General features: G+C 45.9%; 1 protein-coding gene across 1 annotated transcript in view; it reads right to left on the bottom strand.

The window, feature by feature from the left end:
• LOC124719043 (short neuropeptide F) overlaps nt 1–27,150 on the bottom strand; it is a 559,557-nt gene that overhangs the window by 14,702 nt on the left and 517,705 nt on the right. The window contains exon 3 of the mRNA XM_047244715.1: nt 6,698–6,849. Coding sequence (XP_047100671.1) covers nt 6,698–6,849 — 152 coding nt within the window. The remainder of the gene's footprint in view (nt 1–6,697; nt 6,850–27,150) is intronic.

The following is a 27,150-nucleotide window of genomic DNA, read 5'->3' as shown; positions in this document are numbered from 1 at the left end:
GCAGCGATGTCGGAGATTTCATGTTTTACCGGATTCCTGATATTCACTGTACATTCGTGAAATGGTCGTACGGGAAAATCCCCACCTCATTGCTACATCGGAGATGCTTTGTTCCATCGCTCGTGCGCCGACTATACCACCACGTTCAAACTCACTTATCTGGCGACTCCTCACAGCGCTTAGAGGTGAGAGATGGGTTAAAAAACAGTGTGATATGTCCGTGGTCCGACAGAGGTTCGATCACAAGACCTCTCGGCTTGCAGCTTTACCGCTAGTCCACTGGACCCGACATGCTTAAGCAGGATGTTTAGAAATTCCCCTTAGTGTTTTCTAGGACCTGTAGAGGGGAGTAAGTACATAATATTTCGAACAGGAAGCCACGTCCAGAAACGTACCGTTTCCGTGCTACAGCTGTTTGAAAGCATGTCTGCTAGGTAGGTATGCGGCAGGGTAGTCATTGTAGGGGGGGGGGGGGCTGATGTCATGTGACGTCCTTTCTTTCTGACCCAGATGGTTCAAATGGCTCTGAGCACTATGGGACTTAACATCTGAGGTCCTCAGTCCCCTACTTAAACCTAAGTAACCTAAGTACATCACACACATCCATGCCCGAGGCAGGATTCGAACCTGCGTAGCGGTTGCGGGGTTCCAGACTGTAGCGCCTAGAACCGCTCGGCTACCCCGGCCGGCGTCTGACTCGGTTCGAGCCTCATTCACGCGTCTGTGAATGTTATAGTCCTATTAACATGGTTGAGTGCACGTTTGCAGAGTGCACCGACAAGATCCTTCTGTATGGCGAAGCTCACGGTAATGAGAGATATGCTCGTCGCCTTTGTCAAGGTCGTTTTACACTTCATCGCACATACTTTTCGCCACAATTACACAACTGCTGCCGGCCAGAGTGGCCGAGCTGTTCTAGGCGCTTCAGTCTGGGGTGAGTGGAATGCTGTAGCCTGTTGTGGGGTTGTGTACCGCTGAGGACTACGGTGCTGACGAAGTCTCTCCTGCCGGCCGGGGTAGCCGTGCGGTTCTAGGCGCTACAGTCTGGAGCCGAGCGACCGCTACGGCCGCAGGTTCGAATCCTGCCTCTGGCATGGATGCGTGTGATGTCCTTAGGTTAGTTAGGTTTAAGTAGTTCTAAGTTCTAGGGGACTGATGGCCTCAGAAGTTAAGTCGCATAGTACTAAGAACCATTTGAACAATTTGAAGCCTCTCCATCGTTTCTAGGTCCCCAGTTCCATACAATACAATACAATACAATGGAGTACATGATGTTCAGGTATGGTGGTATTTTTTGTGGTTACGGTGTAGATCCTTTACTAAGCTTAAGAGAAGGCTACATTTGGAATGATATAACACATTTTAGAGGCTTGTGTTCTGCGTACAGTAGGGGAACAGCTTGGACAGGAGGACTGTATCAGCTCGGTAATTATATTCTGTCATAAAGGAGTAACTGTGAGGCAATGGTTTGCGGAGAATAACATTTCTAAAATGGACTGACTTGCCCAGAGTCCCGACCTCAATCCAATGGCAAATTTTGGTATGAGTAATAAAGCCACTTTGCTCCAGACCCCAGCTTCCGACATTGTCCAGTTTCGACTCTTGAGGATGCATGGGATTTAACTCCTCTGCAGACATCGGGACACCTGTCATATGGTGGAATCGGGTGTACTGACGGTGGTTTGCGTCTTCCCAACACAATATTTTGACGTCGTAGCTCGGCGCCTTCATCAACTGTTTCTTGCGACGGGTCGACGAGATGTCCAATATTTATACCTGATTGTGGTGTCTGGCGTTACCCACGCCCACCGCGCCCGCTGTGGCCGTGTTATTTATCTCTAGGCGTTCCGTCTTCCGTCCGTCCCCGTTTCCGCTCTTTTCCCCGGTGGCGGCTTGCCAAGGCGTACCGTAGTAGGTCCGTGCCTGCCAGGTGCATTCCTAGCACTATCAAATGGTTCAAATGGCTCTGAGCACTATATGACTTAACATCTGAGGTCATCAGTCCCCTAGACTTTAGAACTACTTAAACCTAACTAAACTAAGGACATCACACACATCCATGCCCGAGGCAGGATTCTAGCCTGCGACCGTAGCAGCGCCTAGAACCGCTCGGCCACACGGCCGGCCCTAGCACTATCGACAAGCTGCAGACGTTTCTTATGCTGTTGGCGACCTCTACCCCGTCATTCTCCTGATCTTGTGGGTTCGGTACGTGCCTACAACGTGCGCTTCCTGCCGATCAGGCTGCTGTGGGAATTGCATACTCTGTCTGTGCACTTCGCAGAAATCTCTCGTGGCGGTGGCCGCTACAGTTGGCTCCCGAGGAGGTAGTTGCCGACTGGTGCTCCGTAAGAAATTCTATGCCGTTAATTTCGCCCCTCGTCGTTCGAGGTTCGTTACCGAAGATGGGAATTTTTTTCCGTTGTTTCTCTAGTAGTCCCAAAGCCGTATTCCACGCAGTACTGAGCTAGATGACGTTAACGAGATGGAACGCCTTGAGACGAATAGCTCCGCTAGAAATGGCCGCAGCGGCGGACGGCATAGGAAACACCAGAGACCATCCAGGCATAAATACGGGACACCGTCATCAGGGAACACCTGATGAAGACGCCGAGTTACGGCGTCGAAACACCGTGCTGGGAAGAGTCATACTACCGGCAGTACATCCGATTCCACAAAATGGCATCGAATCGCCGGGAAAGTCTAGGGCACTAGATTAAGACACCTCATTGAATGTGTCCCAAACAAGAGTTCAAGCCATGAGAGAAACAGAGGATGGACACAAACTATATTGACTAATAGGTGTCCGGAAATCTTTGACCAGATAGTGTATGCACCTACGATGTTTGCACTTTTAGCTCATTGACAGCTTGTCTAAAGGAATATATACGAAATACTGTATTATAATGTGTCATTAATGCTATTACTTTCATAGATCATACGTTTTGTAGTAAATAAAATCCATTTCCGCGCCTCCTTCCTAGAAATACAAAAAATTTAAAGGCAAGATTAAATTACAATTAAATAACGTAACAAATAACATAAGAATTAGGTAAGAATATATTTCTGACCTTAGGGTTACGATATTTGGTCGTGGCATCTAACACGGTTGTAGAATTTTGGTGTCAAATGTGAGAATCAATTCACACCGTGAAAAAAAGACATGAAAATTATTCATGTACCGGGTGGTTATAATTAAAGTTTCGCTACTTCATCCAGTGTTGACGGAAAAATATTTACCGAATGCGTAGCCAGTTTTGTTGGAATGACTTCGAAACTGTGTGCTGCAGGATTTGCTTTGCTAATAGTGTCAGCGCCGCGGCTTGCCGTTACGTGCCGGTGCTGGTATGGCGACGTAGGGTCGAAACACAAGCATCATCGTGCATTACACTTGCAGACAGTCAACGTGGGTCTGGACAAGGTGAGCAGGACTTTACCTGTAAAGTTGTTTTATCGAAACAACGGCTACAGTGCTGCTGCTCTTCGAGAGTACCGCCGCATTAAAGGAATGTACACAGGTCTTCTTTCTGCATCGTGGCTGAAGAACATGATTCGGAAGTTCGAATTAACTGGCTATTTGGGAATTGCTTCTGGGGGAGGTAGACGGCCAATTCTACCACAAATTGTTGAAAAAATTAATGTTGGCATGGCTGAGAACACTGGTGCAATGTTCGATCTTCGGGCAGTCCACGAGCTGTGTCCCTGGTTCATCGTTCGAAAACTGCTGTGAAGAACTGCGAAATGGTATTTCTAGTGCGGTTCGTTTGTCGTGGATGCCGATGGTCGTCGCACTGAGCAGCGTTTGTGACACGAAACGTAGATGTGGTACGCAATTAGGAAATGTTATACTCTCATGTGTTTCTTTCACTGATTTATTCGTTATCTCTCTTCCGCGTGTCCTTACAAATCTTTCGACAAAGCTTCATTGTCCTACGATCATACATTTTCCATGGGGGCCCACTCAAGTAGTTTGGTTTTAACCACCCTGTACATTCGTATTACCAACAACAGAGGACCAAGGACAGAGCCTTGTGTGACACAACTACGAAGTCAGAATTTTCCGGGGCTGTTAGTAATTTTCCGAAAATAGCATAGCAGAGATTTTGAAGATAAAACCGCTTCAGTTTTAAGTACTTTATTTACAAAGCACGACCGGTTTCGCAGCATTTTAGCTCTATCATCAGATGCAATTTGTACAAATTAACAGGCAAAGGGTCATGTAAGGCAAGTAACTAAAATGAGAAGATATACCGGACGAAAAAACAAAATCAAGTCATGTTCTGATCAGAAAGGAGACTGGGATGACGCAGCATTCATAGCCAGCAATTTCTGGGTAAATAGTGGATATCAGTTATAAAACAGCATGGAACTCCACCGTGATTTTCTCCCGTGATACGTAGAAAGGACAAGAACTAAAATAAGAATTTCCAAATAACAAACTATCTGGTAGGTAAAATACTACCAAACTGCACTCAGCATGAGTACCAGTATTTGCTGAGCTACCGGTTCCCTTATACACAAAAATTGGTCAAGAACTGACCGTAGATGGTCATCTGCGGATTGCGGTTGGTTGTTTGATTTGGGGGAAGGGACCAAACAGCGAGGGAAGGATGTGGAGGAAGTTGGCCGTGTCCTTTCGGAGGGACCATCCCGGCATTTGCATGAAGCGAGTTAGGGAAGTCACGGAAAACCTAAAGCAGGACGGCCGGACGCTGGTTTGATCCGTCGTCCTCCTGAAAGCGAGTCGTTGAAACTGTACTCTGCAGGATTGGCGTTGTTGGTAGTGTTTAGTGTCACGACTTGCCGATGGCTGCCGCTACTGGAACGGCGACATGATTATGTAAAATTAAGCAGCAGTAAGTGACTTAGTGCAGAATCGGTTTTGTTTTCAAAATGTTGTATCCCTGTTGTGGCTGCCCTGACTACAATGTTCACTGCATAGTAGAGATTGTTGACTATCATACTGTAGATTCCTGCTTCTACAATCATGCTCATAAATTAAGAATAATGCTGATACATAGTGAAACAACGCTCTGGTGGGCGGTTTGCGGGTTTAAATCACCGCGAGGTATGACCATGCGATGCATTTGACTTGCGGTCGTCGCACGGTGGCGCTGGCAGCAGTCCACACACGCAGAGGTGTGTTGGTGCATGTCAGAGTACGGTGCAGCGAGTAAGTGTGCAGACGTTTTCAGACGTGCTAATGGTGACTGTGTGTTGAAAATGGCTCAAAGATCACATATTGATGACGTTATGAGGGCTAGAATACTAGGGCGACAGGAGGTTGGTTAAACACAGCAGCTCGTAGCACTGGCCCTCTGTATGCCACAAAGTGTGATCTCAAGATTATGACAACGATTCCCGCAGACAGAAAACATGTCCAGGCGCTACAGTACGGGACATCCACAGTGTACAACACCACGAGAAGACCGATATCTCACCACCAGTGCCCGCAGACGGCCACGGAGTACTGCAGGTGGCCTTGCTCGGGACCTCACCGCAGGCACTGGAACAGTTGAGATTTTCACTCTGCAGCGGAGTGTGCGCTGATATGAAACTTCCTGGCAGATTAAAACTGTGTGGTGACCGAGACTCGAACTCGGGACCTTTGCCATTCGCGGGCAAGTGGTAGAGCACTTGCCCGCGAAAGGCAAAGGTCCCGAGTTCGAGTCTCGGTCACCACACAGTTTTAATCTGTCAGGAAGTTTCACTGGAACAGTTGTCTCCAGACGCACAGTCTAAAGACGACTGAACAGACATGGTTTATTCGCCCGGAGGCCTGCAAGGTGTATTCCACTGACCCCTGGTCGCAGGAGAGCCCGTAAAGCCTGGTGTCAAGAACACAGTACGTGGTTGTTGGAACGGTGGTCCCAGGTTACGTTCATGGACGAGTCTAGTCTGAACAGTGATTCTCACCGGGTTTTCATCTGTCGTGAACCAGGAACCAGATATCAACCGCTTAATGTCCTTGAAAGGGACCTGTATGGAGGTCTTGGTTTGATGGTGTGGGGCGGGATTATGATTGGTGCACGTACACCCATGCATGTGTTTGACACAGGAACTGTAACAGGTCGGGTGTACCGGGACGTCATTTTGCACCAGTATGTCCTCCTTTTCAGGGTTGCAGTGGGTCCCACCTTCCTCCTGATGGATGATAACGCACGGTTCCACCGAGCTATCAGCGTGGAGGAGTACCTTGAAACAGAAGATATCAGGCGAATGAAGTGGCCTGCCTGTTCTCCAGACCTAAACCCCCTAAACCCCATCTCGGTCAGGGTATCGCTGCACGTCTTCAAACCCCTACGACACTTCAGGAGCTCGGACAGGCACTGGTGCAAGAATGGGAGGCTATACCCCAGCAGCTGCTCGACCACCTGATCCAGAGTATGCCAACCTGTTGTGCGGCCTGTGTACGTGTGCATGGTGATCATATCCCATACTGATGTCGGGGTACATGCGCAGGAAACAGTGGCGTTTTGTAGCACACGTGTACCGGGATGGTTTTCTCAACTTATCACCAATACCGTGGACTTACAGGTCTATGTCGTGTGTGTTGCCTATGTGCCTATGCTATTAGCGCCAGTTTTGTGTAGTGCCACGTTGTGTGGCACCATATTCTGCAATTATCCTTAATTTATGAGCATGAGTGTAGATAGAGTGTCGACTGAAACTGACTAGAGCGTGGTCCAGTACTCACCCCGAAGAGAGGGTCGGATCGGCGTCCGAAGCGCAGTCGCAGGGAGGGCGATCGGTTGGACTTGCGCACCAGCTGGTGGTCGTCGCCAGCGGCGGCGAGACGGGCGCCCTCCGCCTCGCGCTGCAGAAGCAGCTCGTACAGGTCGCGCACGTCTGCAACACATGTGGAAGCACGCATGCACATGTCAGTACTCATTTCACCTCCTCAGCCCTTATGTAGCATATACTCTACATGCAGCATCTGTACCACACAGTAAAGTACGCTGAGGTAACAAAAGAGCGCGGGACAGCGATATGCACGTATACACGTGGCGGCAGTATATACACTACTGGCCATTAAAATTACTACACCACGAAGATGACCTGCTACAGACGCGAAATTTAACCGACAGGAAGAAGATGCTGTGATATGCAAATGATTAGCTTTTCAGGTCATTTACACAAGATTGGCGCCGGTGGCGACACCTACAACGTCCTGACATGAGGAAAGTTTCCAACCGATTTCTCATACACAAACAGCAGTTGACCGGCGTTGCCTGGTGAAACGTTGTTGTGATGCCTCGTGTAAGGAGGAGAAATGCGTACCATCACGATTCCGACTTTGATAAAGGTCGGATTGTAGCCTATCGCGATTGCGGTTTATCGTATCGCGACATTGGTGCTCGCGTTGGTCGAGATCCAATGACTGTTAGCTGAATATGGAATCGGGGGATTCAGGAGGGTAATACGGAACGCCGTGCTGGATCCCAACGGCCTCGTATCACTAGTAGTCGAGATGACAGGCATCTTATCCGCATGGCTGTAACGGATCGTGCAGCCACGTCTCGATCTCTCAGTCAACAGGTGTGGACGCTTGCAAGACAACAACCATCTGCACGAACAGTTCGAGGACGTTTGCAGCAGCATGGACAATCAGCTCGGAGACCGTGGCTGCGGTTACCCTTGACGCTGCATCACAGACTGGAGCGCCTGTGATGGTGTACTCAACGACGAACCTGGGTACACGAATGGCAAAACGTCATTTTTTCGGATGAATCCAGGTTCTGTTTACAGCATCATGATGGTCGCATCCGTGTTTGGCGACATCGCGGTGAACGCACATTGGAAGCGTGTATTTGTCATCACCATACTGGAGTAACACCCGGCGTGATGGTATGGGATGCCATTGGTTGCACGTCTCGGTCACCTCTTGTTCGCATTGACGGCACTTTGAACAGTGGACGTTACATTTCAGATGTGTTACGACCCGTGGCTCTACCCTTCATTCGATCCCTGCGAAACCCTACATTTCAACAGGATAATGCACGGCGGTATGTTGGAGGTCCTGTACGGGCCTTTCTGGATACAGAAAATGTTCGACTGCTGTCTTGGCCAGCACATTCTCTAGATCTCTCACCAATTGAAAACGTCTGGTCAATGGTGGCCGAGCAACTGGCTTGTCACAATACGCCAGTCACTACTCTTGATGAACTGTGGTAACCTGTTGAAGCTGCATGGGTAGCTGTACCTGTACACGCCATCCAAGCTCTGTTTGACTCAATGCCCAGGCGTATCAAGGCCGTTATTACGGCCAGAGGTGGTTGTTCTGGGTACTGATTTCTCAGGATCTATGCACACAAATTGCGTGAAAATGTAATCATTTGTCAGTTTTAGTATAATTTATCTGTCCAATGAATACCCGTTTATCATCTGCGTTTCTTCTTGGTGTAGCAATTTTAATGGCCAGTAGTGTAGAATTGTCAGTGTTAAGAGACAAGCAACACTGCTACATATAACCGCAGAAATCGATGTGTCAAATACTACGAACTTATCCATTAGGGCAGTGCCGCGCAATCTGCTGTAAATGGGCTACGGCAGCAGACAGTAAACTACAGTGAGGTACCAAAGAGCATGAGATAGCGGTATGCGCATATACAAATGGCGACAGTATCACGAACACAAGGTGTAAATGAGCACTGCATTGACGAAGCGGTCCTTTGTACTCAGGTGATTCATGTGGAAAGGCGGCCACAAGATGCGAGTTAAAAGACTCCTAACGCGGGATGATATTTGGACCTGGAAGCGTGGGGAATTCCATTTCGGAAATAGTTTCGGAATGCAGCATTCCGAGAACCACAGTACAAGAGTGTGCTGAGAATACCAAATCTGAGGCATTACCTCTCACCACGGACAACGCAGTAGCCGACGGCTTCCGCTGACGACCGAAAGTAGCTGCGTGTGGTTGTTGTTGTCAATGGTAACAGACAAGGAACACTGCGTAATATAACCGCAGAAATAGATGTGATACGTACGACGAACCTATCCATTAGGGCAGTGCTGTGAAATTTGGCGTTAATGGACTACGGCAGCAGACAATCGACACGAGTGCCTTTGTTAACAGCGCGACATCGCCTGCAGCGTCTCTCCTGGGCTCGTGACATGTCGGTTGGACCCTAGGCGACTGGAAAACAGTGGCCTTGTCAGCTAAGTCCCAATTTCATTTCGTAAGAGCGAGGGTTCGAGTGTGGCCGAGATCCCACGTATCCAGGGACCCAAGTTGTCGAGAAGGCACAGTGTGTCCATAATGGTGTTGACTGTGTTTACACGGAATGGGCTGGTTGGGTTCTCTGGTTCAATTGAAGTGGAAGTGGTTATGTTTGGCTACTTGGAGACCATTTGCAGCCATCCATGGACTTCATGTTCCCAAACGTGTCATCAGGTCACAGTTGTTCGCGACTGATGTTAAGAACGTTCTGGACAATTCGAGCGAATAATTTGCCCATCCAGACCGCCCGACCTGAATCCCACCCAACATTTATGGGACATAATCAAGAGGTCGATTCGTGCATAAAATCCTGCACCGGAAACACTTTCGCAATTATGGACAGCTATAGAGGCAGCATGGCTCAATATTTCTGCCTGGGGGGCAAAGACTTGCTGAGTCCATGCCACGTCGATTTGCTGCACTTCCTCTTCTTCTTTTCCTTCAGCGCTTGTCCCGCGTGTCTGCAGGGTGCGCTACATGGGTTCGTTGTCTCCATTTCGCTCCATCGGGGGCAGCATCTGGGTGGATGTTCACGCATTTGAGGTCTTTATGAATCCTATCAGCCCAATGTTGCTTAGATCGTCGTTTGGGTCTACTGCCGACGACTTCAAGTGTGTAACCCGCCTTGGCAATAGAGTCATCACCGGCCCGTAAAACATGCCCAAACCATGGAAGACGACTCTCAAGCATCTTGTCTTGGATCGGTGCAACACCAAACTGTTTCGTAATTCTGTCATTAGAAAGGTGATCCAACTTATTGAGACCTGCTGTCTGCCTTAGCACCTACGTTTCCATTACACTTAGGCGGCGTTCTGTCTCAACTGTAGTCGGTCAGCACTCACAATCATACAAGGCGAGTGATCGGATGACAGTGCGATATATTTTTGATTTTCAATTATTTTTCATCCTGTGGTCGCAAGTGACTCCGGTTGTTGTTCGCCACTTCATTCAGGCTGCCTGAGTTCTGGTGTTGACCTCTTCGGTGAGTCGGTGATAGTGGAACTAAGGTACTTAAACTTCATTACACGAATCAGATCTTCAACATTAATCGTGAGGGGTCTCATTTCATGTCTGTTTGATGTCATGTACTCGGTTTTCTTCAAATTAAGGCGCAAACCGTGTTGCATCAACCAGTTGAATTAGGCTCTGTAGATCAAGCTTGATTTCTGCTGCCAGCATTACATCGTTAGCATAAAGTAGGGTCCATGGTGATGGTCAGTGCAGGTCAGCTGTCACGGTGATGATGATGATGATGTTTGGTTTGTGGGGCGCTCAACTGCACAGTTATCAGCGCTCATACAGATTCCCAACCTTTGCTCAGCATAATATCGCTACTTTCATGAATGATGATGAAATGATGAGGACAGCACGAAAACCTAGTCATCTCGAGGAAGGTGAAAATCCCTGACCCCGCCGGGAATCGAACCCGTGCTTGGGAAGCGAGAACGCGACCGTGAGACCAGGAGCTGCGGATATCTGTCACGGAGTCCATTACGAGGATGAACAGAAGTGGTGATAATGCAGAACCTTGATGGACGCAGACTGTGATGGAGAAGTTCTTGGATAGTCTGAGGTTGTACGGACATAACTTCTTGGCTGTGCATAAAGTAACTGCACCCCATTAGTAAGCTACTCTGGCACATCATGTTGTCGAAGTGCTAGCCAGATGAGACTGTGTGGCACCCAATCAAAGGCCTTTTCGAACTCCAGGAATGCTAGATGCAGCGGCTTGGCTTTCTCGTGATGTGTCTCGATTAAGAGTCCTGCAGCATGAATCGCATCAGTGGTGCCGCAGTTCTTCACAGATCCAGCTTGGTTTCTGGAAATCTCTATGATCTCACGGATCCGTTGGTCCAGAACAAGCTCGACGATTTTCATGTCGTGGCAGAGACGTCGCATTGGACAGTAGTTGGTGCACTCAGCGGGATTTCCCTTCTTCTTAAAGGCAGGCACGGTGATGCTCTGCTGCCAATCGGCTGGCGTTTGTCCGTCTTACTGAAGAGTTCCGTTAACCATTCGGCTGCCTTCCAATGATGTGAACATCATATCACTGCTGCGAGGTCATCTGGGCCGGTGGCTTTCGCAGGCTTCATTTTCTTCAAAGCAGTCTTGACCTCTTCGCCGGCAATTTCTCTTACGGGCCCTTCAACAGCATGGCCGGTGGGTATTGGTGGATAGGGGAACCCTTCTGTTGAGATTTTCTTGAAGTAGCTGCGCCATCGTTCACTGATCTTCTTGCAGTCAACTAGCAGATTTGCTGCACTACGCCGGGTTATAGGACTCCGACACCATACTAAGAGGTATCCCATGATTTTTGCCACCTCAGTGTATATGCTGCGTGCAATGTTTGTTTTTGTCTCTGGCGATTAACTAAAGTTGTTGTCCCTAATTGTAACGTAAAGTCTCAAATGATCTTTCACAAATAAATTCTGTTAACGGCAAAAAAGTTAGCGTCCAGTCATTCGTGGACGAGACAACTGAAATGGGGGGTAGTAAAGCAAAAGCAGAAGTGCTTAACTTCGTTTTTAAATGTTCCATTATAGCGGAATACCCAGGTGCAGTACCCAAATTTAAGTCTCGTACCAAGGGAAAGATGAATGAAATAGATATTTAAGTCAGTAGCGTTGAAAAAGAGCTGACGTCTTTAAAATTGAAAAAAATCCCAGGATCCGACGGAGTCCCTAGTAGATTCTATACTGGCGAGAAGAGCACTGCCGTGTCGGAACCCAGTTTCTCAGCAACTTCGCCCAGTGGAAGAGGAGTCAAAATAAGCGAACACCTGACTCGGCCTATAGTAGATGCTCGACAATTTCTGAGAAAACAGTGGTCAAAGTTTTCGAGGTATTTTTGAGGTACTGTATTTGCCTTTTACCGCGCGACGTTCTCAGACGGAATGGTGACGCAATGGTTAGCATCGCGGCTTATTAATTCTGCGACCCATGTTCGAGATCCGAATGCAGTTTTTATTTATTTTATTTTTATTATTTCTGTTTATCTAGCCATGTCTGTACAACGTTACTACACGAATATTTCTAATCGAATTACGGAATACGATGGCTTTATATTAATCGTAAAATTACATCTGTATTTCACAATAAATTCCATACATTTATTGTATCATATATGTGTGTATGGCATGTTGAGGTTTTCCAGTCTTTTTAGCTCTAATATTCTGTTATTTCACTCTCAAATTAATTGTTATATTAATTCTTATATTTTATTCACATGTTTATTCATCAGGAAGATTTTCTGCATTCCTTTGGATGATACCAAACATAGAAACATTCTAAACACAAATATTCCGAACACCACGTGCGTCGTGCGAAAGCACGTTTGCCACAGTCATGTTTTTTCGGATGAATCACTCGGGATAGAAACGCCGGTAACAGTGGTGAACATTTAGCGCGCTGGCAATAAATGCCTAATGCATCACTTTTCCGGAGACTAATGTCTGCAGTTCATTACGTATCAATATGCACTATAGGAATTTCACCGAAAACAGTTGAAAATCATTTCCTCATTCATCTGATATACAATTAGTAAACGAATAAGGATTACGCATCAATAAGCACTATAGGAATTTCACCGAAAACAGTTGAAAATAATTTCGTCATTCATCTGATATACAATTAGTAAACGAATAAGGGTAACGTTATATCAACATACACTGCAAAACATTTGTGTAAAAATCTTCTCTAGACGTGTTATATAAATGAAAAATAAAAATAAAAGTAATAATCGGGTTTCGAACGCGGGGCTCAAAATTAAAAGTCCCGACGCTTACCACTGTGCCGTCATTTCGTCCGAGGACATCGCTCGATAAAAGGCACATAAAATACCTCGAAACTAGCTCGAAAATTTTTAACATCATTATTTTCAGAAACGGTCGAACATCTACGCATAAGCCGAAACACTTCTTCGCTTATTTTGACCTCTGTCCCACTGGGCCAAGTTCCTTGGTGACCGGGTTCCAACACGGGCGTATTTTCCTCGTGATTTTGCTACTTTTCTTTTTCATCCCTTCCGTTCCCGTGGTTCTTACCACCCCAGCGATTTTCAGTGATTTCACAGGAGATGTGGGACATCTTAAATCAGACTTTAACGAAATAAAGCCTGTAGCGTGTCCCTAGCTGCACTGAACGTACCAGTTAAAACCTCATAACAATCTCTCAAGTAGTTTTACAGATTAGCATGTTCAGACAGTTTTAGTAAAACTTTAAGTCACAATATCTTCGTTTTCTGCGAAAAGCCCATGAAAATCTGTCAAGTTGTTTTGGTTCAAAGACAGACACCCACACGAGAGTTTTACAGTATTATTGCTAGCACAGATGTATATTAAAGCTGTCAGTGTCTTAGGAAGGAGTTCAGTGTGCATCAACAAATATTTTTGATCAATTACCCAATTAGGACAAGTGTCTGACAGGCAGCAGAGCAAGTTTTTTTAATCTAACGTAGAATCATTCATTCTCGCTGTGGGCTGTGATCATAAAGTTTTCGCTCTCAGTTTACGCATATGAAGACCTCGACTGTAAACAATGGTAAGTTGGTTGTTTTCAGAAACTTACCAGTGAAGTATCAATATAATCTCATGAATATGATATTTCAGGAATCCATCGTAATTTTTTTACGTACTGTTAATATCTATCAAAAATTTTTTCTTAAAAATATATCAACGGGCACTTAAAACTGATTACTTGGAAACTGAATGCACTTAACATGGCTTAGCATTGACTTACCATTGTTTACTTGCTCGGAGAGTTAACAAGACATCATTGTAACATTCCTCAAAAATACAATTTTAAAATGTCTGAACTGTTTCAATTGCTGCACCAAAACTTCATTAGCAGCTTTTCGAATAATAAACCATAACAACCTCAGAATTAATCTATGATTCAATACAATGTAAAGTTGATGTTGTATTACCATTTTATGTGAACAATGTCAACGATAGCTCTTAATCTTCCTGCCATGACACTGTCAAGTAAATTCATGTGGACAACGGTAAGGGACACGAATGAACACATTTTTATTGCGTAAATCATGATTCACATTACCTGATTAGCGACAACTTTCAGGAACATATTCAGTATCTTCGTCTGAGACCTAGTCACCAACACCATTCTCGGATTTGCAACAAATCGTCCATGAAAAGCATTTTTCTGGCACGAACATTGCACACGTTACTACTACTGGGAGCACTTACAACTGTTTACATGCACACATCCTGACAAAGACCGAGCGAGGTAGCGCAGTGGTCAGCACACTGGCCTCACATCCGGGAGGACGACGGTTCAAACCCGCCTCCGGCCGTCTTGATTTAGGTTTTCCGTGATTTTTCTAAATCGCTGAAGTAAATGCCGTAATGTTTCCTTTGGAAGGGCACGGCCGTCTTCTTTCCCCAATCCGATGGGACCTATAATTTCGCCGGTCGGGGTGGCCGAGCGGTTCTAGGCGCTACAGTCTGGAACCGCGCGACCGCTACGGTCGCAGGTTCGAATACTGCCTCGGGCATGGATGTGTGTGATGTCCTTAGGTTAGTTAGGTTTAAGTAGTTCTAAGTTCTAGGGGACTGATGACCTCAGAAGTTAAGTCCCATAGTGCTCAGAGCCATTTTTTGAACCTATAACCTCGCTATTTGGTCCCCTCTCCCGAATCAACCAACCAACCTGACAAAGTGTGCATTAGTGACAATTTGAAATTCTGAACTATCAATAAATGCGAATAAAGCACATCAGTACTATGTTTTATATTCAAAATTTCTGTTTCTCTAAGACTGTTCCTTGCCATTATTTATATTTGGGGTCTTCATATCAGGATGGAAGGAGAGAAGATCTGAATAAGGTTGCGTCGGCAGCACGATCATTAGAACCCGATCAGACATCCAAACCGAGGATGGGTTAGGAAACAGGCTGTGCCCTTTCATGGGAACCATCCCAGCAATTGTATTTAGGGAAATCCTAGGAAACCTAAATTTGGATAGCAGGGCGCGAATTTCAACCGTCATCCTCCAGAAAGTGACTCCAATGTACTGACCACAGCCGGCCGCGGTGGTCGAGCGGTTCTAGGCGCTTCAGTCCGGAACCACGCGGCTGCTACGGTCGCAGGTTCGAATCCTGTCTCGGGCATGGATGTGTGTGATGTCCTTAGGTTAATTAGGTTTAAGTAGTTCTAAGTTTAGGGGGCTGATGACCTCAGCTGTTAAGTCCCATAGCCGGCCGAAGTGGCCGTGCGGTTAAAGGCGCTGCAGTCTGGAACCGCAAGACCTCTACGGTCGCAGGTTCGAATCCTGCCGCGGGCATGGATGTTTGTGATGTCCTTAGGTTAGTTAGGTTTAACTAGTTCTAAGTTCTAGGGGACTAATGACCACAGCAGTTGAGCCCCATAGTGCTCAGAGCCATTTGAACCATTTTGTTAAGTCCCATAGTACTTAAAGCCATTTTTTACTGACCAGAGCGCCACCTTGCTCGGTGTCAGTATCCGAGGTCTGTGAGGAAAGTAATGAGACTGACAATACTGTCAGCGATCTGGCAACGCTGTGCTGTTCTGCTTCTCCAGACCGGTGTGTTCACTCCCTGCAGATGCTCAGTCCAAGTTTCAGCTCCGAACAGCCATCATCTAATTTTTGAGAGCGCCGTTAGTGAAGTTGTGTTTTTGTTATGTGTTACGAAAGGGGAACAGCGGAATTTGGAGCAAAAGCCATCAAGTTTTGCGTTAAACTTTGGAAATCCGCCAATGTGACCATTGAAAAGTTGAAACAGACCTGTTGGGAACATTCCTTATTAGGAGCACAAGTAGATCGCTGGCACAAATCGGTTTTGGAAGGACGAGAACATGCTGGAGATGAATCTTGCTCAGAGTGATGTGGGATCTGAGTGGGGGGTGCCCCAGCGATCAGTGTTGAGGCCGCTCCCATTCCTTATTTATATAAATGATATGCCCTCTAGCATTACGGGTAACTCTAAAATATTTCTGTTTGCTGATCACACTAGCTTAGTAATAAAGGATGTTGTGTGCAACATTGATTCGGTTTCAAATAGTGCAGTACATGACCTCAGTTCATGGCTTTTAGAAACTAAACTAACGTTAAATCACAGTAAGACTCAGTTTTTACAGTTTCTAGCACACAATTCAACAAAACCTGACGTTTTAATTTCACAGAGCGGGCATATGATTAGTGAAACTGAACAGTTCAAATTTCTAGGTCTTCACATAGATAGTAAGCTGTCGTGGAAAGCCCACGTTCAGGATCTTGTTCAAAGATTTGATACTGCCATTTTTACTATTCGAACGGTATCAAAAGTAGGCGATACTTTGACACGAAAATTAGTCTACTTTGCTTATTTTCATTCGCTTATGTCGTATGGTGTTATATTTTGGGGTAACTCTTCCCGTTCTACAAGGATATTTTTGGCTCAGAAACGGGCGGTTCGGGCAATAAGTGGTGTTAGTTCACGAACCTCTTGTCGACCTCTGTTCACGAGTCTGGGTATTTTGATATTGGCCTCTCAATATGTATATTCCTTATTGTCGTTTCTTGTTACCAATATTAGTTTATTCCAAAGAATAAGCAGCTTTCACTCGGTTAATACTCGGCCGAAATCAAACTTGCATTTGGATCGGACTTCCTTAACTCTTGTGCAAAAAGGTGTGCAATATACTGCTGCATCTATTTTCAATAAGCTGCCACTCGAATTCTAAAATATTAGCAGTAATCCACGCGCTTTCAAATCGAAACTGAAGAGTTTCCTCCTGGGTCACTATTCTGTCGAGGAGTTCCTTGAAAAATTAATCTCATTGTTATTGTATTGCTGATGTGTTTACTTAAATTTATGGACTGACTTTTTTCAGGTTCATGAACATTTATTTTTATCTGTTATTACTTTTATGTTGTAATTTCATGTACTGACACTCTCCATGACCTTGGAGATTTGCTCCTCAATTTGGTCCTACGGAACTTGACGTGTAAATAAAAAATAAAAAAAGAGACCTGAATGCAGTGATGAGATTGTTCCTCCAAGCCAAGTGTTTTATAAAGATGTTCTTGAGAGGTTCTGGCAAAGGGTGGATCGAGTGAGACTGGACATTGCAGACAAGTGGAGGCTGCGTCATGATAATGCGCCCTGTCACACGGCCACTTCCATCACGGAATTTTTAACCCCAAAAGGCAGTCCTGTTGTTGCACAACCCCCCCCCCCCCCTCTATCCCTCTATTCACTTCATCTTGGTCCTTGTGGCTCTTTGTCTCGAAATTGAAAAAGCTTGTACGACGTCATTTTGGGACTCTGGATAACATTCAAAAGGTAAATACCGACATGTTAAAAGCCCTACCAGTTGAAGCTCTTCAGTGCTGCTACCAAGACTGGCAACGACGACTCCGCTGGTGTATAGCTGCCCAAAGGAACTACTCTGAAGAGAACAATATTGTTGGCTAAAAAAAATAAAAACTTTGGTAGACAAGTGTCATTATCTTTCTCACATGCGTCGTATGCCACAGTGAATTTATAACAAAACTAGCAAACTCGGCGATGCTTCGCAGTTGCTAAATATTTACAGGAATTGGATATAGGTTCTGATCTCCTACTCCTCACTCTCTCTGTCGATCTCTTCTTTTTCCCCCCATTGCACTGTCCATCACCTCCTCCCCTTTCTCCCACTCTCTACGTCCACCTCTTTCTTCCCCCTCTTTCTTCCCCCTCTCCCTTCCTCCCATCCTCCGTCTAACTTTCAGCCCTGTTTATTGTTTTTGTAAACGAAACCATCACTGGCAATTGAAATCGCTTAAAGTGAATGGGTAAACTGGTTAGGAGCACTAATATACAGGGTATGAGAGAGAACTCTCCAGCTGCTAGATGTGTGAGGATTGTAGCTTCGATGGCAGTATTTTATATAGTTTTGATCAGGGAACTGATAGCATTACGAAGTTTCGCACGATTCAGATCCCATAGTACTACTCTGATCCGAAGCCTATAAGCCATAAATAGAAAATCCATGTTTTCTGTTAACCAAGTGCGAGAAAAGAAAACAAAGTAGCAAATTGTAGTGTGTACAGTTTTTTGTCTGAAATTACACAAGGGGAAAGAGTACAGGTGGGGGTTCAAATGGCTCTGAGCACTATGGGACTCAACATGTTAGGTCATAAGTCCCCTAGAACTTAGAACTAATTAAACCTAACTAACCTAAGGACATCACACACACCCATGCCCGAGGCAGGATTCGAACCTGCGAGCGTAGCAGTCCCGCGGTTCCGGACTGCAGCGCCAGAACCGCTAGACCACAGCGGCCGGCACAGGTGGGAGAAGCAATGTGTGTGTACTGGTTTAAATTCCGCACTATTATACTTACAACTGGCTATGAGAAAGAAAACGAAACCGTACATTTTCACAGCACAGCATTTCCTTTCTCGCACTCCATTTTAACAGAAAACATGTACATTTTTGCTAAAAGGAGCGTAGAGCACATCTCAGTATGAATGTTCACTAGAGCATTGTGTAAAAATATGAAATAAATCGGCTAATAAATGTTCAAATAGGCTAATAAATGTTCGAGACTTTACCTAACAACAATATATATCGACAAATTATAGTCCACTTCCGTCCCAACGCTCATTAGGGCACTGTGTGAACATTTGAAGTAATTTAATATAATCCCTCATGGAGTCGAGGTAGCAGTTGTCGTTATACTGTTTATCACTGTTAGCATTCAACCGCGATTTTTATACATATATTTTAACAACGTGTTTCAAGAGACAATGCTCTCATCATGAGGTTGTAAAGTCTATGTCATGAAATTAAACGGACTAAAAAGACAAAATACCATCACAAATAGTTGGGAAGTCCATAGAGTAAAACAGAATTAAAAGTATATTGGACTGTGGGTCCTTGTCTTACATTAAAGTTGTTGACACAAGTCGATGGCCGTCCCATAGCTACCAAGTATGCTGTCGCACTTTTTAGTCCGTTTAATTTCATGACGTAGACTTTACAACCTGATGATGAGAGCACTGTCTCTTGAAACGCGTTGTTAAAATATATGTATAAGAATCGCGGTTGAATGCTAACAGTGATAACCATTTGAAGTAAATCGGACAAGAACTTCTCGAGGTTTTTAGATACAACAAAGGTTCTCCCATATACTGGGTGACAGTTATTGAACTATATGAAATAAAATCGTCATAATTTCTGAACAGTTTGAGATAGGACGTTCGAACTGCACGGTTGGTCGCATGCCATGGTGGGAATTAGTACGCGCCGAATGGTTTGGTTTAGCGACGAAGCCCACTTTCATTTGGACGCGTTCGTCAATTAGCAAAATTGGCGCATTTGGGGAATTGGGAATCCGCATTTCCCGATCAAGAAGGCTATTCAACCTCAACGAGTGACTGTGTGGTGTGCAATGTCCAGGAACGGAATAATCGGTGCAATATTCCTTGATGGCACGCTCAACGAGTGACTGTGTGGCGTGCAATGTCCAGGAACGGAATAATCGGTGCAATATTCCTTGATGGCACGGTGACCACCGAAAGATACTTCAAGGTTTTGGAAGATGGTTTCATCCCCATTATCCAAAGTGATTCTGATTTCGACAAGATGTGGTTCATGCAAGACGGAGATCGACCCATCGAAGCAGGAGAACGTCTGATGTCCTGGAGGAGCACTTTGGGGACCGCATTCTGGCTCTGGGGCACCCAGAGGCCACTGGCATGGGCCTCGGTTGGCCGGCATATTACCCGGATCCGAACACATGTGACTCCTTCTTGTGGGGCTATGTTAAAGGCAAGGAGTGCAGCAGTAACTCCAAAACCGTTGCTGAGCTGAATGCAGCCATTCAGGAGGTCATCGGTAGCATCGATGTTCCGGCACTTAAGCGAGTCATGCAGGATTTCGCTATTCGTCTGCGCCACGTCATCGCCAATGGTGGCAGGCATATCGAACACATCATAACCTAAATCCGAATATCTGTAGTGACGTTTACACGTCGAGTGAAGTGTGTGCACGCCGTAGTTTGTAACTTATTTGCGTTTTTCCCCATATATATATATATATATATATATATATATATATATATATATATATATATACGTGTGTCTGTTAGAGCCCGTGGCGAGTATGAGGAGTTGTAGACAATTCAGTGTCTCATCAATTACTCGATTTTAACTCCTAATCTTCAGCATCCGCCTGGGGCACTGCATTTCAAAATCTTGTGTTCTCTTCTCGTTTGAATTGTGTACTGTCTACGTTTCACTTCTGTACAAGGCTACGCGCCACACAAACACCTTGAGAAAAGACCTCCTAATACGTCAATCTGTATTCGATCTTAACAGATCTCTCTTTTACAAAAAATGTTTTCTGATTAGTGCCAGTGTGTCTTTTCTATCCTCTTCATTTCAGCCATAAACAATTATTTTGCCGCCCAATTAGCAAAACTCATCGACTACTTTCAGGGTCTCATTTCTCAATCTAATTTCCTCGGTATCACCTGATTTAATTCCCTTCCAAAAATTGTGCTTGGTATCCTATACTGCTCGCTAAATCTGCATATACAGAAAGGCTACTACCCTATGTTAGTTCTCTCAAGTCCTCCCACTCTTATAACTGCACTTCCGCTCTTTGATCAACTGTTCACAGAAAATCTGTAATAATCGTGTGTTTAAAATCATCATTTGACGTTTCTCCGGTTCTGCAGGGGCTTTATGAGCTAGTGAAGGAAGTGTCGTTTGTGTGTGTGTGTGTGTGTGTGTGTGTGTGTGTGTGTGTGTGTGTGTGTATGTATGCGTGTGTGAGCGAGGATATCAAACCAGCGTAGCGGGTAGACACAGCTTAATTAACCACCGGTCACCTCTATTGTGACCGTCCGCCGTCACTGGATGTGCACACTCTGTCTGGCAACAACAGGGTCCACGGTTCGATCCTCTGCCGGGCCCCCATTCTGAAGCGGATGAGCCGTCGCCGTTCCATTCAGTACCGCTATGCGCAGTGGGAATACTGAACTTAACGATACTGCTCGTACTGTTACTCGTCATGCCATCATCATGACGAACATAAACACTCACCGAAATCCAAAACGCGTAAATTACGCGTCAGTAATCCTCATGACACGACATTCGTTGGTTTCACCAATTCATAACAGAACTGTCATCTACCGACGTATCCTGGACTTCCGGGTACGCTAGAGGTTAGCCTGTTACCACAACCAACATCTCAGGAAGTAAGTTACACCTTATTAGGGCAAGTAAAATTTTTATTGAATGCTACACTACACTACAATCGGACGCAGATACATGTAACAACGAATCCATGCTGAACAGTTACCCAAATGTTTATTTCAAAACTCTTAAAGCTTCTTAAACAAAATAAACTTTATCGACATTCTGCATCCTTGTTCTTCGTGTCTACATACACTACTGGCCATTAAAATTGCTACACCAAGAAGAAATGCAGATGATAAACCGGTATTCATTGGACAAATATATTATACTAGAACTGACATGTGATTACATTTTCACGCCATTTGGATCCATAGATCCTGAGAAATCAGTACCTAGAACAACCAGCTCTGGCAGTAATAACGACCTTGATACGTCTGGGCATTGAGTCAAACAGAGCTTGGATGGCGTGTACAGGTACAGCTGCCCATGCAGCTTCAACATGATACCACAGTTCATCAAGAGTAGTGACTGGCGTATTGTGACGAGCCAGTTGATCGGCCACCATTGACCAGACGTTTTCAATTGGTGGGAGATGTGGAGAATGTGCTGGCCAGGGCAGCAGTCGAACATTTTCTGTATCCAGAAAGACCCGTACAGGACCTACAACATGCGGTCGTGCATTATCCTGCTGAAATGTAGGGTTTCGCAGGGATCGAATGAAGGGTAGAGCCACGGGCCGTAAAACATATGAAATGTAACGTCCACTGCTCAAAGTGCCGTCAATGCGAACAAGAGGTGACCGAGACGTGTAACCAATGGCACCCCATACCACCACGCCGGGTGATGCGCCAGTATGGCGACGACGATGTCTGTTTGTGTAAGAGAAATCGGTTGGAAACTTTCCTCATGTCAACACGCTGTAGGTGTCGCCACCGGCGCCAACCTTGTGTGAATGCTCTGAAAAGCTAATCATTTGCATATCACAGCATCTTCTTCCTGTTGGTTAAATTTCGCGTCTGTAGCACGTCATCTTCGTGGTGTAGCAATTGTATTGGCCAGTAGTGTGTTAAAAGCGTCTCACGTTGAAGTTCGTGCTAAATTTCGAGCATCTGTAAAACTTCGCCAATCTTGAGGATTCTGCGTTATTTTAAATTTGGCACGTTATTTTCATTGCCTCTGTTACAGTATTCTGACGTGTTTTGTGTCCCATGGCGAATCAGTTCCATCTCGGTGAAGTTCTTATTAGCAATGGAAGCGGCATTTTTATTATATGCAGTAGCATGGCATCCCCCGTAGACCTGCCGTTGACGCCCCAGCTGCGTGGCTTTGGGGACATTTAAAAGCATCGACAGCGTGATGTTGCAGGAGCGTGTCTTCCGTGCGCGTGAGAAAATCCCAACCCAGTCAGCACCGTTCCCTGGGGATCGCGAGTTTTTGAGAAGGGGGTCTGAAGAGCGTGCACGAATGTGTGGTAAGCGCACTGAGATCCTTCTGCGGTGACAACGTCCGCCTGCTTAGCTGACTGGTAACGTGCTCGCCTCCCATGCAAGCGATCCCGGGTTCGCTTCCCGACCTGATTGGAGACTGGGACTGGCTGTTGTGCTGTTGTCATCATCATTTCATCCTCCTCACCGGCGCGCAAGTCGCCCAATGTGACGTCGAATGGAATAAGACATGCACTTGGCAGTCGAACTTCCCCGAATGGGGGCCTCCCCGCCAAAGATGCCATACGTTCATTTCATGTACATTTGCGATGTCAACAGGTATAAGGCAGTCGTTGGATAGAATGAACCATGCTCAACACGTTTTACTTTGTGCATTATCTTTGTAGTGCTTCTTATTGTACGAAGGACGTTCAATAAACAGTGTAACAAATTTTTTTCTCTGCTGATTTAGTTTGAAGGAAATGCAGAATTTGTTGGGGTGGGGGGAGAGTATCGTGGAAGATTTCCGCATCAGCCCCTATAGTTTCACGAAGTTCCGATAGGTAGCGGCGCCGTACGTAGCCTTCAAAATAGCAACGCAGGTGCGTTCCAAGCAGGGAGCTGTCATGGAGCATCGCAGATATTCATAAGATCTTGCAGCATGTCAGAGACCTGGCAGCGAACAAAAGCACGGTGAGTCGTCGGACGACGCGTCTATCGTCATGGCAGCAAGATCGCGCAAACTTGTCCAATCTCCCGCAAGCCGACCGATTGCACACACCTGTGACTTCTCCACTGTTGGAACGTGAATACTCACAATCAAGTACTTCGCTGCACATCTGGACGTCTGTGTTGGTCGTGCTGACACACTCGTCCACCAGTTAGGGAGTTCGCAAAACTTCATAGGGCTATTCTTCCTCATCCGCACTACAGTATGGATCGTGCACCTTCCGACCTCCATCTGTTGGGCCGAATGAAGGACGCACTCCGTGGGAAGCAGTATGTGGATGATGAGGAGGTTATTGAGGAAGCAAGAAGTCGGCTCTGACGTCGACCAGTAGAGTGGTACCATGCGGGCGTACAGGCCCTCCCAGTAAGGCGACATAAGGCCGTCTCAATGAACGAAGAAACAGGCTTTTGCAACCAGAAGCGTGGGGGTCATACTGTGGACTGTAATTGCCAATTAAACCAACCTGATTTCAAAAAAATTGTGTTGCATTACTTATTGAATGAGCCTCGTAGTTTATTGGAATGATAATTAAATCGAGACCCAAAGCTGTCGACAGGCTTTGATAAACATCAACGGGGACAGCTGAAAAATGTATGCGCTGACCGGGACTCGAACCCGGGACCGCCTGCTTACATGGCAGATGCTATATCCATCTGAGCCACCGAGGGCTCAGAGGATAGTGCGATTGCGGGGATTTACGCCTTGCACGCTCCTCGTGAGACCCACATTCCTAACTTATTGTCCACACACTAAATTCGTAGTGCCCCTGACGATTACACTGATTGTTGTTGTTGTGGTCTTCAGTCCTGAGACTGGTTTGATGCAGCTCTCCATGCTACTCTATCCTGTGCAAGCTTCTTCATCTCCCAGTACCTACTGCAACCTACATCCTTCTGAATCTGCTTTGTGTATTCATCTCTTGGTCTCCCTCTACGATTTTTACCCTCCACGCTACCCTCCAATACTAAATTGGTGATCCCTTGATGCCTCAGAACATGTCCTACCAACCGATCCCTTCTTCTAGTCAAGGTGTGCCACAAATTTATCTTCTCTCCAATTCTATTCAATAGCTTCTCATTAGTTATGTGATCTACCCATCTAATCTTCAGCATTCTTCTGTAGCACCACATTTCGAAAGCTTTTATTCTCTTCTTGTCTAAACTGTTAATCGTCCATGTTTCACTTCCATACAAGGCTACACTCCATACAAATACTTTCAGATACGACTTCCTGACACTTAAATCTATACTCGATGTTAACAAATTTCTCTTATTCAGAAACGCCAGTCTACATTTTATATCCTCTCTACTTCGACCATCATCAGTTATTTTGCTCCCCAAATAGCAAAACTGCTTTACTACTTTAAGTGTCTCATTTCCTAATCTAATTCGACTACATTCCAATATCCTCGTTCATCCATCCTCACCATCTTCATATCGTAGTTTATTGTTTTCTGGGTGTTTTGGTAAGACGGACACAAACTGCTCACAATTAACGTCTAGAAATGCAAGTATACAACGGAGGCTTACCGTTAATCCCTTTTAATAAGGAGGCGAAGCAGGCCACGAGCTAAGTCGTTGTAAACAAGGGCTGGTTTGCGATCAGACTGCACCGGGTGCGGTCGGAAGCAAAGTTTGACTGCGAGGCAACAGGCGACCGCTTACAAGTTCCGTCATTTGGCGGCGGCAGGCAGTTGCGGGAGCAGTGCCAATCTGTCGCGGGCGCAAAGCCGTCAGTGTGATCCGATTTGAGGCGAGGGCTCCGAACAGTGCAACCAAACTCGAGAAGATGTTAACTCCGAGTCTACGAGGACGTCATTAGTGCCAGGGTAAGCCGGTTAAATTCATTACAAAATACACAATAGCTGCCGAACAAATTCAGAGACATCAGTAAACACTTCCGGGCTAAATTGCCGTGTTCGATCTGTAGAACTTCTTCTCCCTGACGTTTCGTTCTCAACTACGGAGAACATCTTCCGAGGTGAGTCGACGACTTGCTGCTAGGAGCTGAGGCCGCCGCTTATATGGAGATCGTAGGGGGCGCCACCGCACGTCACGTGGCGTCGATGTGTAGCTATCTCTGGCTGATGCAACGTCGACCGTCATATCTTGTCCAATTTTAATCCTTCTTCTTTACGATTAAAATTGTATTGATGTTTGTGGATTTTAATTGCCTCTCTATACATACGTGTATAATAATGTGACGTCCTCACTAGCACGCTTGTCTCACCAAATTTTATTTCTACGATCTCCGTATAAGCGGCGGCCTCAGCTGCTAGCAGCCAGTCGTCGACTCACCTCGGAAGATGTTATCCGTAGTTGAGAACGAAACGTCAGGGAGAAGAAGTTCTACAGATCGACCACGGCAATTTAGCCCGGAAGTGTTTACTGATGAAGACGCCGGCTGTGAAAGCCTACATGGAATGAAATTCAGGGACAACAAATCTACATCTTCATACATAGTCCAGTAGCCACCGTACGGTATGTGGTGGAGGGTACTTTGTACTAATACTTGTCACCCGCTTTCCTGTTGCACTCGCAAATAGAGCGAGGGAAAAACGTCTGAATGCCTCCATATGAGCCCTAATTCCCGTATCTTTGTGGTCCTTAGGCGAAATACACGTTGGCGGCAGCTGAACTTCAAATGCCGTTTCTCTAAATTTTCCGAACAGTGTCCCTCGAAAAGACGGTCGCCTTCCCCTCATGGATTCCTTTTTGAGTTCCAGAAGCATCTCCGTAATAGCCGCATGTTGTACGAAGCTACCGGTGCCAAACCTAGCAGCTCGCGTCTGAATTGCTTCGACGTCTCCTTTAATTTGACCTACTGAGAATCGCACACACTCCAGTAGTACTCTAGAAGGGTTCGCACCAGCGTGCTATAAGCAGCTTCCTTCACAGACGGACCACACTTTCCTAAAACTTCGTCCAATGAACCAAAGTCGACCATTCTCCTTCTCTACTACAGTTCTCACATGCTCGTTCTATTTCATATCGCCTGGCGACGTTACGCCCACATATTTCATCAACGTTGTAAGACGTCGTGGTCTCCTGACCTTCATTGCTTACATATTCCGCCCTGACAATCATATTCCGCACATCAAGACGCTTCATTCGAACCCAAACTCGATAAGATAAAGTCAATGTTGTATGAATTCATGTAAACGATATGCAAATAACTAACAAATCGCAAATGCGCTCCGAGATTGAAATACTCGAGGCTGGCGTACACACACACATTCCAGACACAACAGTCGCAGGGGCTTTTAGTTCGGGAGACGCAAACCGCACGCCGGGGCGCCGGTCCCTTCAGAGGATGAGTCAACGCCAAACGCCGATGTGACCACCCGTGGAGCGGACAGCATCTGCCCGAGTGAAAGGAACAACAACCCCATGTTCAGCTTAAAAGCAAATTCCGCAACATTCTGTGGCAGCGCCCAGCCTACGCATTCTATACAAAAAGAGCAAACAGTTTCAGAGGTTTTCACAGGGAGACAGCAGACGCCAAACGCCGATGCTACAGATTTCCGGATTGGTCGCCTTAAACGAAACGTTATTCTCCCGTTTTAGAAGAGCAATCCTGATTGGCAGACCACATTTCTGACGCCTTGAGCTGAAGGAGTAATGGAAGAGAC

The sequence above is a fragment of the Schistocerca piceifrons genome, chromosome 10, assembly GCF_021461385.2.
Source record: "Schistocerca piceifrons isolate TAMUIC-IGC-003096 chromosome 10, iqSchPice1.1, whole genome shotgun sequence".
Taxonomy (NCBI): domain Eukaryota; kingdom Metazoa; phylum Arthropoda; class Insecta; order Orthoptera; family Acrididae; genus Schistocerca; species Schistocerca piceifrons.
This window is presented reverse-complemented; position numbering and strand designations above follow the sequence as displayed.